This window comes from Camellia sinensis, chromosome 8 (genome assembly GCF_055761805.1).
Source record: "Camellia sinensis isolate YWXY chromosome 8, ASM5576180v1, whole genome shotgun sequence".
Classification (NCBI taxonomy): Eukaryota; Viridiplantae; Streptophyta; class Magnoliopsida; order Ericales; family Theaceae; genus Camellia; species Camellia sinensis.
This window is the reverse complement of record NC_138968.1, coordinates 148160331-148176685: the sequence shown is the minus strand read 5'-3', so window position 1 is coordinate 148176685 and position 16355 is coordinate 148160331. Positions and strand designations below refer to the sequence as shown.

General features: G+C 35.6%; 2 protein-coding genes across 2 annotated transcripts; both read left to right on the top strand.

Annotated features, from left to right (window-relative positions):
• Nucleotides 1–10954: 10954 nt before the first annotated feature.
• On the top strand, nucleotides 10955–11767 carry LOC114280716 (uncharacterized). The gene is made up of 3 exons (XM_028223094.2): nucleotides 10955–11162; nucleotides 11349–11450; nucleotides 11502–11767. The coding sequence occupies exons 1-3, from the start codon at nucleotides 10955–10957 to the stop codon at nucleotides 11765–11767; spliced, it is 576 nt and encodes a 191-aa protein (XP_028078895.2).
• Nucleotides 11768–13207: 1440 nt separating this feature from the next.
• LOC114280944 (transcription factor bHLH162) lies at nucleotides 13208–16030 on the top strand. The gene is made up of 3 exons (XM_082883781.1): nucleotides 13208–13514; nucleotides 15017–15349; nucleotides 15467–16030. The coding sequence occupies exons 1-3, from the start codon at nucleotides 13383–13385 to the stop codon at nucleotides 15644–15646; spliced, it is 645 nt and encodes a 214-aa protein (XP_082739907.1). The 5' UTR covers nucleotides 13208–13382; the 3' UTR covers nucleotides 15647–16030.
• Nucleotides 16031–16355: the final 325 nt, after the last annotated feature.

The following is a 16355-nucleotide window of genomic DNA, read 5'->3' as shown; positions in this document are numbered from 1 at the left end:
CAAGCTCCCAGTATTTTCTGCAGACATGGTGTCTGCTCGAGTAGGGAAGTTCACGCTCGAACGGGGAGCCATGTAGAGAAACCTTCCGCTCGAGCGCTAGAGTGCACGATCAAGCGTAAATTCGACATAACCAGTACTTTTGCAGGCCCCATGGGTCCGCTCGAGCGGGGAAGTCCACGCTCGAGCGGGGACCCTGTTTCCTGAAATTTTGAAAATGCATTCTGTGTTCCGTTTTCCGTTCCCTTTCACTTCTAAGTACTCTTAGGCATACATTGAGCATTGTAAATGAGTTGGAAGAATAAGAATTAAGCCTAAAGAAGAATATATGAATTAAGAATGGATTGAATCGGTTGTGACCCATATGTGTTATGTGATGTGTAGGGTCAAGCTCCAGGGCAAATCAATCAGCCGATCACTGTGAGTAATATCTTAATAAAGATATCTGAAGTATGTTATTTGTTCTCAATTTAAAATATCTATTATGCTATATATTGGGCCAAAGTCCTTCTGATACGAATAATGATCTGATACAAATGATCTGACACGAATGATAGTCTGATGATCTGACACTAATAATAATCTGACACGAATAACAGTTTGACATAAACCATGAGAAACATATGTGCACTATTGTATAATGGCATACTTAGGAAACTGAGATTATTCTGTTTCTGTCTATCTGTTCCGATTATGCTATGTTATGACATGATATGGATTGTTCGGTCTTTAAGACCTAATGATTTCTGGTATGGAACAAAGTGCTGTATGGAACTAAGTGCTACAATGTGAGTCACCTCTAGAATCCGTGCGAGACACCTCTTGAGTCCATACATACATGAACTGGGCTTAAAGCCAATCTAGGCCTATGGCCATTCTGTATGATCTGTTAGGCTTGAGGCCAATCTGTATTTTTTGGTATGAAACAAAGTGTTGTACGGAATTAAGTGCTACAATGTGAGTCACCTCTAGAATCCGTGCAAGACACCTCTTGAGTTCATACATTCTGATAAGGGCTTAATCCCATTCTGATAAGGGCTGTATGCCATTCTGATAAAGGCTTAATGCCATTCTGATAAGGGCTTAACGCCACTCTGTTTAAGGGCTCAATGCCACTCTGTTCAAGAGCTTAAAGCCGTTCTGATTAAAAACTGGGCCTATGGCCGTTCTGAAAGCAACTACAGGACAAGTTTGAAATGAAAGTTTGAAAGGCCTAAAGGCCAGTTAGACATGAGTGAATTAGGCCCAAGGCCGTCTGATGTATAATGTTCCAATGTATTTTCTTTATTTGATATCATTCACTGGGCTTTCGCTTACGTTCATTCATGTCTTTGTAGGTGAGCCAAAAGAGGTCCAGACCCAGCCCCAGTGAAGTCTGTATAGAACAACCAGGTTTTGGAGAGTCAGCCCATGTGTTTCACGCACGAGACTCGCCTTCGCCTTTTTGTCATTTTGTTCTATGTTGTCATGTTGGCGAAGTCTTTGTATATGTTAGTATACAGTTTTCATGGGTTGACTTAGTTTTGGATGATCCTGTCTGTACAGAACTTTATGATACTGTATATTTGTTATGAGTTATTAATGTATGTATGTATAGTTTGTTTTGGCGTGCCATGTAAGCACAGCTCTATGGACAAAGTTTTAAAAATTGCTTCCGTTTGGCCCCCGTTAACTCTGTTAAAATACATCTGGTTTGGTTTGAGGCCGTAGGTAATCTCATGATTACTGGCCGGCTATGTCCTTAACCCACGGGGGCGGGTTCGGGTCATGACAAATGCGATGATGTCCTAGGCCCATGGGATGGGGTCGTCCTCGAGCAAGTAAATTGCTCGTTGATGTCGTGAGATTACGGGATAGGTCAGGTACTCGACCCGAATGCTGTGGCAAAGGTCCGACTGATCAATTGAGGCTAACTGTGTCATTTCATTGGCTTGGGCATTTTCTGAGCGGGGGACGTATCGAATTCAAAAACTGTTAAAGAGGTGGGTCAGGGGAAGAGCAAGGTCCCTGTATGATTGTATGGCTTCTTCTTTTGCATCAAAATCGTCGGTTATCTGGCCGACAACCAACCAGAAGTCGCTAAAGATTTAGAAATGGTCGACTCCGATATTTCTAGCCAATCGGAGACCCGCTATGAGAGCTTTATATTCGGCTTGGTTGTTGCTTGCTTCAAATAGGAACCAGAGGGCACATTTGAAAGACTCTCATTCTGGGGTTGTGAGGATTAAACCGGCTATGTTGCCCTCTCTGCGGGATGAACCGTCAACACAGAAAGTCCAAGAATTGGGGTCTTTTTCCTCGATGGGGGCGTGTGAGGAGGAGGCGGCGTGGAAAGGGTAATATTGGTGAATTCTAAGATGAAATCAACGACAGTCTAGCCTTTGATGGCTGTTCGTGGTTGGTAAGAGATGTCATACTGACTGAATTCAACGGACCACTGCATAAGCTTGCCTGAAGATTCTAGTTACTGCATGATCTTTTTCAAACGCTGGTCAGTAAGAATCATTATGGAATGAGCTTGGAAATAGGGTTTAAGTCGTCAGGAGGTGATGACCAGGGCATAACCATTTTTTCCAAGAGAGGGTAGTTCTGTTCAGCCCCTCTGAGTGCGCGGCTAATGTAATAAATGGGGCGTTGCACTTATTCTTTCTTCTCTGATGAGGGCAGCACTAACGGTAGTGCAGGACACAGCTAGGTAGAGGAAGAGGGTTTTGCCTGGTAGTGCTTGGGAGAGCAGAGGGGGGTTGGCTATCTACTGTTGTAGTTGTTGGAAAGCTTCTTCAGACTCAGCGTTCCATTCAAAGGCTTGTCGAAGGACTTTGAAGAATGGCAAGCATTTGTTAGTCACTCGTAAAATGAAACGATTGAGGGCAGCAACTCTGCCTGTTAGCCGTTGGACTTCTTTGACAGTCCTAGGAGACCGCATTTCTATCATGGCCTTGATTTTTTCTAGGTTGACCTCAATGTCCCTTATGGCTGACCATGAACCCTAAAAACTTACCAAATCTAACACCGAAGGCACACTTTTCTGGGTTTAGTTTCATTTGATATTTGCGTAGAGTTTAGAAAGTCTCGCGTAGGTCTGCCAAGTGGTCGGAGGAGAGTTTGCTCTTGACGAGCATGTCGCTGTTGTAGACTTCCATATTTCGACCTATTTGGTGTTGAAAGACAGCATTGACCAAGCGTTGGTAAGTAGCTCTTGCATTTTTCAAACCGAATGGCATGATGCGGTAGTGATAAGTCCCCTTGTCAGTGATGAAAGAAATGTGTTCATGATCGGCGGCGTGCATCAAGATCTTATTATAGCCGGAGAAAGTGTCCATGAAGCTAAGCATCTGGTGCCCCGCAGTTGCATCGACTAACATATCTATCCAGGGGAAGGGGTAGCTGTCTTTGGGACAGGCTCGGTTGAGGTCAGAATAGTCGACGTAGAGTTGCCATTTGCCATTATTTTTGCGAACCAGGACCACGTTGGACAACCATCTGGGATAGTCTACATTTCTGATGAACTTCGCATTTAGCAATTTGTCAACCTCAGCGGCGATGAGATTGTTAAGTTCTGGATGAAAGATGCGTTGCTTTTATCGAAACGGTCAAAAATTTGGTTTAATGTTGAGACGATGGGTAATAAAGGAGGGGTCGATACCTGGCATGTCAGAATGAGTCCAAGCGAAGACATCATTATGTTTTGCAAGGAGAGTTGTGAGATCGGCCTTGGCCTGAAAAGACAGTTGAATGCCAATCTTAGCCGTTTTTGTTGAGTCTGTAGGTTCGACAGATACTTCGACGAGCTCCTCGACTGGTTCACCTCTTATTAACTCTTTCTCGTCCCTAACATCGAGGCCCACAATGATCATGGCTTCTTACAATTTGACTTCCTTTAATGAGGCGACATAGTACTCCTACTCTATCGTCTGTTCTTCCCTAACTATGCCGATTCCCTGGTCAGTGGGAAACTTCATGGCCAGGTGGTACGTGGAGGTTATGGCTTGAAAGGCATTGAGGGCGGTGCGGCCTAATATGATGTTGTAGGCAGAAGGACAGTCGACGATAAGGAAAGTCAGGAGTTTGGTGGACTATCGTGGGTATTCTCCGATGGTAATAGGGAGGTCGATGTAGCCTATGGATGTGACCTGATCACCGGTAAAATCCACCAGATGGGTTTGTAGAAGTGATAACTTCTCTTCGGGTGGATAGACACTTGGATGGTTGAGGCCATTTTAGGTTATAGTCTCGTTGAATTTGGTTCAAGACTTGTTCCATGGGTGAGTTGAGGGGGGTGTATCACTCGAACCGACCGAGTGAACGAATCGGTAGCGGTTGGTCCAAGCGTGGGGGCTGATCTGGGTATGATGGAGGTCGGTATGTGTACTGTAAGGGTCGTGACTCAGGGTCTTTTCTTTTGTCTTTGGAGGGTGGGGTTTTGGATGTGGAGTCTTGGCGAGCTGCCAGAGAGTCTTCAGCGTTCATGTATTTTTGGGCTTTGGTGAGGAGGGAGACCATGGTGGTTGGGGGGTTTTTGGAGAGGAAGAAAAGGAAATCAGGCAGGTGCAGACCGGCCATGAAGGCTGTGAGAATGACCTCGTCGTTTTCCTCCACTTTGAGGGCTTCGGTATTGAAGCGGGTGACGTAGCTACGTAATGAATCCCCGTCCGTCTGCCGAATGTTCAGCAGTTAGGTGGCGGGATGTTGTTGTCGTTGAGCACGATGAAACGACTTAGGAAGGATTCGCTAAGTTGGCGAAATGAAGTGATCGAGTCTGGAGGGAGCTGGCTAAACCAAAGGCACGCCGACCTTTTTAGCATGACAGGGAAAGCGTGACATATGATTTCGTCAAGAAAGGCGTGTAAGATCATGAGTGTCTGGTATGCTTCTACATGGTCGATGGGGTCGGTGGTACTATCGAAAGTGTCGATTGAAGGCTTTTTGAACTTAGGAGGGAGAGCCTTGTCTCAAATATAAGTAGTGAAAGAAGAGTTGATAATGGAAGAAGTTTTGTGCTGCATGTTCTGCATGACCCTCTGTAGTTGGAATTTCATGGCCCGCAGCTCTTCATCCCAGAAGAGAGGATTATCCCCACAAGCACAGATCGGGGGTTGAACACTACTAGTCTCGCCCTTATAGGTGACTGTATGGTGTGGTAAGGGGTGGTTGTGAAAGGGTGGTGGTATATCTGGGCGAGGTTGTGAGCCTGACTGAGGAAGACGAAAAGGTTGAGGATCTGGTAGGGTAAAGGGTGGAAAGGTTTCTTGAGACATGTGTGGTGGGAATTGGTGGTGATGATGGGCTTGTTCTGGGTGCGGAGGAACTATAGGTTGTGGTGGAGGCAGGATAGGCAGATTACGCTGGAGTAGAGCATTAATCAAGGCCTGGTTCTATTCAGTCAGTCGGTTGATGCTATTGGTGAGTTCTGTGAAATACGGAGGCGGGTTATTTGGGTTGGAGGGCTCAGCTTCGGGGTTATCAGCGTTGTGTTGGGAAGCCATGGATCTAGTCGTGACCATCCACTTTGAGGTAGAATGAAGACAGGGTTGCTTCAGGCGACAGTGAACACAACTGTTTTTTCGAAACGAAGGTTCCCACAGACAGCGCCAACTGATGCAGTTTTTTTTCTGACGGGAGATGGACCGGGCTGAGTTAAGCTCCCAACACTTCTACTGGTCCTGAAGTCCGTGGAGCACCCCTGCAAAAAGGTCCAATGGAGGAGATGGTCCCCCAGCAAACAATCTGACGTTCAAGTTAGATAAACAGTGTAGAGAGAGAGGAGGAGAAAGAATGAAAAACATACCCTTTGATGTGTCTATGAAACTTCCTTATATCCTGTACTTATCATTTCCTTGTCCATTTCAGCCTGTCGTATTGGCCGAAAGCCTACGTTCTAGCTTGCGTTGTTCATGGTGAGTCTCTATATTCCGACGTGAGGAGGTTGTCGCATTTAATGCTGTAAGAGTCTCATTAATGGCTGATGTGTATGTTAGGCCAAATGTTATTGGTCTTGGTCTAATGTTTATGTTATTGGGCTTAGACCGCAAGAATGTAGGCTAGGCCCTTGATACGTGGGTTAGGCTCTCGTGATTGGGCCCATCGGTATCATATTTATTTATTAATATAAATTATATTATTTCAAAAAAATAATATACAAATCTAATTTAAAGAAGTGCTAATTAATTACTATTTCAATTAATTACTATATCAATAAATTTAAAAAATAAATTTAACTTTTATACTTGAATAACGTATATTATTTTATGTGCAAGTTGCTAAAAGTCTAAAAGAGCACAAGAAGAAAAGTTGGTGTTGCAACATCACTATGCAGTTGACGGTCACTCTTACATTAGTGGTTTCCTACGGAAACAAAATTCCAACAAAGGTCTTATTTGTCATAATTTAAAAAAAAAATAAAAAATTAAAATATTATTATTTTATTTAAGTTATATTATTTTATTTAAGTTATATTACTTTTCTATCACATCATTTCAAATCTAACCTATATCCAACTCATATTTCATAAAAAATTAAAAAATACACTCATTTAGTTCATTCCAAACCACCCTAAAGTTGTAAGGGAGTTTTTTCAGTAAAATTTCACTCTTAATACTTATATTTCATTCCTCTCAAGTTGGTATTATAAGCTCTTTTTATTTGTCATCGTTTGGCATTAACTTTTTTAATTGAGTTTTCAAATTGACACTTTCTTTAATTTGGAATTAAAAAATTCATTTAGTTAGGATTTTTTATTTTTTAACTTTTATAAAAGAAAAAATAAAATGATGATGATTTAGTTGTGATATTTTATTTTATTGATTTATTTAACCTATTTTATCTTTTATACTTTTTAACCTAACTAGTTTTGAAATAATTTAAATAAATATATTTTTTGAATTTTTATGAAAAAATATACATATAAATAAAGAGATAATGTGAAAAAAATAAAAATAAATAAAAAAAATGCCTACATAACACACCGCAAACAACCTCTTATAATGTATATAAATTATTTCACTTCCACGATGCAATTGGATTTACCAACCGACACTTCTACCCCACGTCATTACCACTGCCATCGTCTCTATAGCACGTCGCTATCTATTATTATAATATAAAAAATAAATTAAAACTTTTGTACATCTAAATTATTATTAAATATTTAAATTTATTTTTTTATATATATTTAGAGAATTAATTGATATTTTAAAAATAATTTGATAGGTAAAATGAAGTCTTAGATGAAATTTCGGTGTTAAATCAATAATTTTTGTTTGATTATAGACAACAACTTATGACGGGATAAATTAATTTAAAATCGAATAATTTAACTGTGAAATTTATATTATTACAATAACAATGTTTAAATTGATTTTTGAGTGATAGTATAAGAGAAAAAATAAAATTCTCTTTTTAAAATTGAAATATGATTTAATCTAACATGAGAAAGTAATAATAATTTTATATGTATATATTATATTTATTCTATATAACTATATATTAATAATATAAATTAATCAAGTTAATTTAAATTTGATTGTCATGTCTGGACTCATGGGCACATCATAAGTTTCATTTCAATAGTTCAAACCGTTTATTGTAAGGCCCTTGATATATATTATTTATAATAAAAAAAGAATTAATTCTATAATCGTAATTTATTCATTTTATAGAATTTATTTAAGAAAAAATAGACGATCATTAGACAGACAAATACAATAAAATGGAAAAGTTATTATCATTATATTTGTCTTAAAAGTTAAAAAAAAAATATATGATTTTAAAAATAAACCATTAATTTTGAAGATTAATATCATAAAATCATCAATTATCAAATGAGTCTCAATAATTTTTTTATAAAGTAATTTATAAATAATAACGTACAAATAAAGGGTGCTTAGGCCGAAAATCCAAATTTGAATTCTTTTTACCTAACAGTCCACTCACAGTCTAAATATTTTTTTTATAAAATAATTTATAAATAAAGGATGCTCAGGTTAAAAATCCAAATTTGAATTCTTTTTAGCTAACAGTTCACGCATAGAAATTGTATTGTTTTCAAACCAAACCAAACACTCTCTTTCTCTCTCTTTCCTTCTTCTCTTTCTCTTTCCCCTTCAACTCCTACTGTCACCGTCGTACGCTGAAATCCGTCCGGTTGCTCAATCGCCGTCGATCTCCACCATTTCTACGACTTCGATCTGAGCAAAAAAACAACAAAAACTTCTCACCTCTAGATTCTCTCTCTCTCTCTCTCTCTCTATATATATATATATATAAATATATGTTAGGTAAATTATACAAATAGTCCCTGTAGTTTACATGATGTGTCAATTTGGTCCCTGTTGTTTTAATTTGCTCGATTTTGTTCGTTAATTTAACGGATTGTGTCATTTTAGTCCAATAAATAACGGTTGTTAAGTTTGGTGGACGGAAAGTCAAACTATATGTCAATTTGGTCCCTATAGTTTACACAATGTGTTAATTTGGTCCTTATCAAAATCGAGCAAATTAAAACAATTGGAACCAAACTGACACATTGTGTAGACTTTCCGTCCGTCAAACTTAACAACTATTATTTATTGGACTAAAATGACACAAACTGTTAAATTAAGGGGCAAAATCGAGTAAATTGAAATATCATGGACCAAATTGATACATTGTGTAAACTACAAGGAACATTTACATAATTTACCCATATATGTATATATCCATCTTCGCTTTCTCTATATATGTTCTCGATTTCTAGGGTTTTCATCAATTAGAGAGACTATGACGACGGTCGATCGGTCATTCATCCTCTTCTTCTTCAATTGGCGCTCTCTCTTTTCGATGGAGACTGGTCCAATCTCATCCTTGATCTTATCAAAACATCGCTCCAGAAATGAGCTCAACAAAGCAAAAGTCCTCATCATCAGCTAATTACTTGATCCGATGATGCAAGAAGTCTTTGATCACAAGCACATGAGTAATCAAAACCCTAATCTATGTATTAAAGAGAGATACAAAGACATCGAAGTAGAATGCGGTTTGTGCATTGTTGAGCTTGTCGTTGATGATAAGAGCAAGGTATCGATCGAAGATCTAGTCACGACAGTCGAACACAGACCACAAACACCACCATCACCCATTCCTGTCGTCAATCCATGTCTTTCTCTCTCTGTCTCTGTATCTCTGTCTCTGTTTCTCTCTCTGTCTCTCTTTATGTGTGGTTTTTTCTCACATATATGGATGATGGAATTGTGGGTTTGGGTTTGGATTTGGTTTTGGCTGTGTCTGGAATTGGTCTTCTCTGTCTAAGATATTTTTCATCGATGCTTGATCAATAATGGAGTTGATCTTCTTGGTCTAATTTTACGATTTAATTTTCAAAAATTTATAGTGTTGTGGTGATATTTGAAAATAAGACCTATTGTAAACCAAAGATGTCGAAACTCCTTTTCCAAAAACACCATTGCTCTCTGCAACGTCGTGCTTGATTTTGTTTACTTAAGGTTAGATTTGTATTTTAGATCTGTATTTCTTTACTTTTGTTTTGTATTTTCATCGTTTAGATATATATTTTCATCGACTTCCTATTCGTGGTTCAGATTTGTGTATGATGATGATTTTGTTGTTATTGATGAAACAGATTGCAATGATAGAGAGGAAGAAGATATTTGAGCAAATAGAAAAAAAAAAAAAATTGAACATATAGGGTTGGTGATTTAGTTTGGCTTTGTATTTCAACATATAAAAAATAAAAATAAAAAAATTGAATAGATAGAAAAATTTCAAGAAAAAAATTGAATAGATAAGAAAATCTGAACAGATAAAAATTTTACAAAGAAAAAATTTGGTCAAGTAGAAAATTTACACAGATAAAATTTAAACAGATAGATATAAATTTAAACTACTAGTCAAAAGATTTAAACAAATTGGAAAATTTTTAAACATATAGAAAAAAAAATTGAACAAATAGTCAACGGATAAAAAAGTCAACAGATAAATTAAAAGGTAAAATTAAAAATAAAATGTCCTTCAAAATAAACAAAAAATACTTCTCGCTAAATTATTTCATAAAAGGTAAATCTCTTACTAATAAAAAATATCTACTTAACTTAATGTCTTATTTCTTCATTAACTTGAACTCTTCAACCATCAACCCCAAAATAAATCAAATTATTAAAATAAATTTCGTGGTGAACTTAAGAAAACCTAACGACACGGTTTAATCTTGTTAGAACATCTCCAACGGTGAACTAAATTTTTCATCAAATTTGAGTAAAAAAAAGCCAATTGTCTCAATTTGATATTGTTTTCTCCAACGGTGAGCATCAAAAGGGGGAGGGTCGACCGGTTGGTCGACCGGTAAGGCCATTATTTTATTTATTTATTTTTTTTTGTTTCCCTCCCTTTCTGTTCGCAATTCTTTTTCTTATTTCTTTTTCTCTCCATTACATATATTTTGTTTTGGTTTACCTCCAACAATGATTTGTTTCTAAAATCTCATATAAACACATTATCCATATGCCAGACAACTCCAGACAACTGATACGATCATAGCTAAAACAAAACAAAGCATAATGAATACCTTCAAATCCATGATTTTGACTTCATTTTCATCATCTTCTTCTTCCTCTTCCTTTGATGATGAGCTTGATAATGAATATATGGTCACACTTTTAGGGGCTTATGAGAAGAATAATGCTAGTATGCTTCAGATTCTTAAGTCAAGTGATAGCTCAAAGAAAATAGGTGGTTCTGTTGTAGGCCATAAGTATATACGCAGAGATAGAAGGCAGGGCCATGAGAGATTGTTTGTAGATTATTTTGCTACAAATCTAGTGTATTCTCCTACAATATTTCGGAGACGTTTTCGAATGCGTCGTCCTTTGTGTCTGCTAATTTTGAATGCAATCCAAGCACACAATTCATATTTTGTTCAAAAACAAGATGCAGCTCATGTAGTTGGATTATCGTCCCTACAAAAATGACTTCAGCGATGAGAATATTGTCATATGGTGTCGCAGCAGATGCAGTTGATGATTATATACGTATCGGGGAAAGCACTGCAATTCAAAGTTTGCAACAATTTTGTAATTCGGTGATTGAAATCTTTGGACCAGAATATCTGAGATCTCCAACACCAATTGATATTGCTAGATTACTTGCTATTGGGAAGGTTCGAGGCTTTCCGGGTATGTTGGGAAGTTTAGATTGCATGCATTGGGAGTGAAAAAATTGTCCAAAGGCATGGTAAGGTCAATACGTAGGCTATCAAAAAAAGCCAACCATTATTCTTGAAGTAGTAGTATCTTATGACTTATGGATTTGGCATGCATTTTTTGGAATGCCTGGCTCACATAATGACTTGAATGTGTTAGACCGATCGCCTTTGTTTTCTGATCTTGCTCAGGGTAAAGCTCCCCCTGTCCATTACACTATTAATGGACATAGTTACGATATGGGTTATTACCTTGCTGATGGTATATACCCTCAATAGGCAATACTGGTTCAAACAATTTCTTCTCCCTAAGGAGCAAAGACACAACATTTTGCAATGATGCAAGAGTCTGCCAGGAAAGATGTAGAGCAAGCATTCGGAGTGCTTCAATCTCGATTCGCAATTATAGGTGGTGCTGCACGTTTTTGGGATCCGAAAATGCTTGTCAACATAATGAAAAGTTGCATTATATTACATAATATGATTGTCGAAGATGGGAGGGAGGAGCACCTTGATTTCGATTATGAACTTTCATCAATCAACGGTTTCGATTTGATTTACCGCTCAATTGTGAATTAAAATAAACAAGTACTCGTTCCCAAAATATAGCCATAGTCTAACTATTACCAGTAATGAGATCTTGAGAGACTGCTAACCAAGATCTACATAAAGTTTCATCTTCTATAATTGTGAACGCTTTACCACGAGAAACACGAGAAGTTTCTGAAACAAAATGATTATCAGTGTTCTGCGTGTTCTGCTCTCGTGAAGTTTCTGACATAAAATTAATATCAGCATTGTGCTCCAACATTTGTGATTCCTCAAACATTTCAAAATCTTCCATAGTTTGAAACAAATTCAGTAGATACAATATCTAACTTACTGAAAAATATTAAAATGATATACACTCAACCTCAGAATCAGATAATATAATCAGATAATATAAATTAAAGTGCACTGAGAAAAAAATTTATAATGACACAGAATAAACAAAATTCACAACATATAATGTAATACCATTCTGAAAATGAAATACTCTGTCAACCCAATTGAAATTCATAGCTTGATATTACGAAACAGATATATTTTATAGAGCACATCAGCAACAGTAAATTTTCAAAATACTCTGTCCATCCAACGGTAAATTATTGAAACGTCTAGTTCTGAAATATGTATATGAGATGTAACATTTTCAATTATATTTTCATAGGAATTTAAATTTATATCACCCTTCAAATTATTCATAGTCCACAAAATAACCTATCTCAAAATAAACCAGTTCAAAACAGTTCAAACCTGTCGAACAAAAGAAAGGCAGAATTGATAAACCGGTCGATCGGTTAGTCAATCGGCCGGTCAACTGGCTGATTGACCGGTTGGTCTCCTCCAACGGTCACGCACAGTAAAGTAATGAAATCTGTACTCTGTTCTCATTTTGATAAATTTTTTGTTCAATTCTTAATTTGATACTAATTTACTAAAACTATTAGAGATTTAAAAAATAACTTTTTTATTAAATTTTAAATCTGATACGATAAGTCGTTCGAAATGACCTAACTCTCCTAATCAGAGTGAGATTGGACCCTGACGTGGTCACTTTAAATACATATCACCAAATAACGATAAAGTAGTAGGCATCACGTGAAATTACAGTACAAGCAATCAACAATTCCTGCCGTGGAAGTGGAAGACACAGTTCTTAAGGTAAAAAAAAAAAAAAAAAAGACTGATATTTTTCTAATCATCTCATTAAAAATATCACTATTAATAGCATTAATGCATTAAAAAAAAAAAAAACATAATTTTAAAATCAAAACATCACATCATTAATGGCGAGATCCAGTGCCACCTAATTAGTGGGAGCACTAATTAGTGGGAGCAAGCATTTTTCTTTTTCTAATGAGGTGTGCTCGTGATGGCATGATTGACGACGTCATCATGATGATGCCCACTTTCCAATTTTCATGGTCAATTCTACTCTGCTTTATTTGTGCCCTCTATCTCTATCCTTTAACAACCGAGTATAAAAAAGCATTAACAAAATCATCTTGTGCTCAACCATCTCTCTCTCTCTCTCTCTCTCTCTCTCTCTCTCTCTCTCTCTCTCTCTCTCTCTCTCTCTATATATATATATATATATATAAAAGTCTAATTTGGTGAGTTAGTTTGTGGCAATACTTTCAAGTGAAGCAAAATGGCAAGTTGTCATTACACTTCTTCAACTCCCAAAATAGAGAGAAGGATTATAGAGAAGAATAGGAGGAATCATATGAAGAGTCTCTATTCCAAGCTCTACTCTCTCCTCCCAAATCATGATCCCTCCAAGGTCTCTTCTCTCTCTATCTTTCTTTATGAACAACGATCTCCTCCTTGCTGCCTTTTTAATTTTTTTTTTTTTGCCAAGAATATCATATAAAGCAAAGATTTGATTTCATAATGACACTTTTTTGTCACGTTCTTTCCTTTTTCGAAAATACTCATAGCAGTTTGATACTTGTCGATAAAAAGAAGAATAATGCTCGAGACCATTAAAAGTGGTGCTTTAAAAGCATCATTAGTGATGTGGCAGTTGACGGGATCCACTGTTTGTGTCTTGTTTTTTTTTTTTTTTTGGTTAAAGTGCTTGCTAACTCATTAGTGGTGCTTTAGAGCACCACTTTTAGTGGGATGTATCATTACCGTAAAAAGAAACTGTCATGAAAAAATTGATTTATAAATTCAAAATTTTGCAAATGATTGCTAAATTATTATTTGCATACACCTATATAAACAGGCAGTCAAATGCTTGATTAAACAGCCCGCTTTTAATTTGTTTTGAATGATTAAAATAAAATTTCAAAAATCAATTGATTTTTATTTGAAAGTGATAGGGATGTGTAACTAGAAAGTAGAAACGTGATAAATTTTACAGCTGATATGATATCAAACTGTAAATTGACATGTTTGATTTGAATTGAATTGAATTTTCGGTTTTTTTTTTATTATTTTTTTTTATATTTTTTTTTTTTTTTTAATGATGGACCCATCAACTTGCATGGTCCAAAAAAATCGTTGGGTGTGCATTTGTATGATGCGCAGCGGCCGGGCAACGGTGGTCTAGGGGTCACGTGCCCTTGGGTTTTGATATAATTTTTTTTTTTTACAAATTTAAAGAAAATATTTTAAATAAAAAATTATAAAATATTATTTAAGTAAAATATCAATTATATTTTTAAAATTATGAGAATAATAATGGCTATTTCTTTATTAAAAATAAAAATATTACGATAAGTTATATTATTATTTATGAAAATTTTAATACAATAGGGATGTTTATCATTATTGACATACAATTATAATTAATCTCAATGAAAATATAGAATTTATTGAATTGTTAGTTACATTTGACATTTGTGATTCATCCTCTATGTATTTCTTTACTATTAGTTGGTGATATCATATGTCAATGATGACGTGATATTACTACTATATTAAATTTTTACTAAAATTTTGTATGAAAAATTACTTTATCATTATGTAATTTATTTTAAAACTTATATCAATGACTTTTTTTTATATTATTTATGATATACTAGTTACAAATAATATATATATATATATATATATATTTATCTTTCTTGAAGTCAATCGTAAAAATTTAGGTAAAATATTTTTGTAAAATTTTTTGATATAATAATTAATAAGTGCACTTTCTAATTTAATTTTTTGACTCTACTACTGATGATGGGTGTTCACAAAATGTATCCGTCTATAAGTGGACCACGTTCCATATATATATAAAAATGCATATTTTTATAGGAACTAAATTAAAAAATTGTTTGATTACAGGAGGCAGTACCACTACCGGATCGATTAGAAGAAGCTGAAAAATACATAAAAAGCTTGCAAATGAGGTTGGAAAAATACAAGGAGAAGAAGGAAACACTATTAGGTAGAAAAAGATCACATTCATGCATAACTGATTTCAAACAAGCCTTAAAATCACCTCAAATCGAGATTCGAGAAATGGGTCCTGCTGTGAATGTGGTTCTGATAAGTGGGCAAGAAGACAAGTTCATCTTTCATGAAATCATTCGTTTAATTCATGAAGAAGGTGCCGAGGTTGTCAATGCCAGTTTCTCAGTCGTTGGAAATTCAATTCGCCACGTAATACACGCAAAGGTCAGCATTCGAAAAATTTGCCAATATTTTTACCAATTAAAAAGTGTGCAACCATTTAATTCATTGTTAATGGAACTCCACATTTAATTTGCTTCTTTTTTTCATTTTTGTATGTAGATTGGGGAATTGGCTCCTAAATTTGAAGCTGCACGGGTATCAAATAGGCTGAGAGAGTTTGTTAATGGATCAATCAGCGATGTAGAATCACAATCAGAATCATTGGAATTTGAAATCCAACCTGATATGTGGGAGTTTGAAATTCCTCAAATATTGCCTTTGGGAGTTTATAGTAATTAGGTCATGTTTGTTTGGGCGGACTGGATTAGTATTCCCATAACTAATAGTCCTAGGACTACGAATCCGTTGGATTATGTATCCTATCTTAACTAATAGTTAAGTTTAAAATAATTAGTCCGTATTTCAATTGTTTAACCAAACATCGGATTAATAATTTTATTGGACTATTAGTTCAATTCCAAGCTCATGTCCACCCAAACAAACATGACCTTAATGGGTTATAATTTCTGGGAAATGAAAACGTTCTTGATTCCATCATGTTTAGGTGTACCAGAAATTAATGCAAGTTTTCTTCCTCCAAATCTCCAATGTGATCTGTAAAATGTAAGTAGAAAGAAATAATTGGCTTATTTCAGAATGAAATGAGTTTGATCCTTGCTAGTACTTTTGTCAAGATATTTATTTGCAAAAAGGCCTTGCTTATCACCTCAAGTTTTGAAAATAGTCCATGCTTTTGAAAAAGTTTCTTTGAAACCCTCTAAACGCTATCTTTTGCATGATCATTATCACCTCTTTAAGAAAATTCATTAAATACTAAAAAAAAGTACAAAAATCATTTTATTTTCATATATTATATATATATATAGTTTGTATTTATTGACGTATTTATTGACTAAAATATTCAAAAAATTCATTAAAAAAATATTAATTAAACATTTAAAAACTATTTTTAAAAATTCAAAACCATTATTGCACTAGTATTTAGAGG

Bases quoted from the DNA above. Each gene is read 5' to 3' on its own strand.
- LOC114280716 (XM_028223094.2), top strand. From the start codon at position 10,955: ATGACTTCAGCGATGAGAATATTGTCATATGGTGTCGCAGCAGATGCA. The intron at 11,163-11,348 runs GTATGTTGGGAA...TGAATGTGTTAG, and splicing joins GAAGGTTCGAGGCTTTCCGG to ACCGATCGCCTTTGTTTTCT. The intron at 11,451-11,501 runs GTATATACCCTC...CTTCTCCCTAAG, and splicing joins GGGTTATTACCTTGCTGATG to GAGCAAAGACACAACATTTT.
- LOC114280944 (XM_082883781.1), top strand. From the start codon at position 13,383: ATGGCAAGTTGTCATTACACTTCTTCAACTCCCAAAATAGAGAGAAGG. The intron at 13,515-15,016 runs GTCTCTTCTCTC...GTTTGATTACAG, and splicing joins CAAATCATGATCCCTCCAAG to GAGGCAGTACCACTACCGGA. The intron at 15,350-15,466 runs GTCAGCATTCGA...TTTTGTATGTAG, and splicing joins GCCACGTAATACACGCAAAG to ATTGGGGAATTGGCTCCTAA.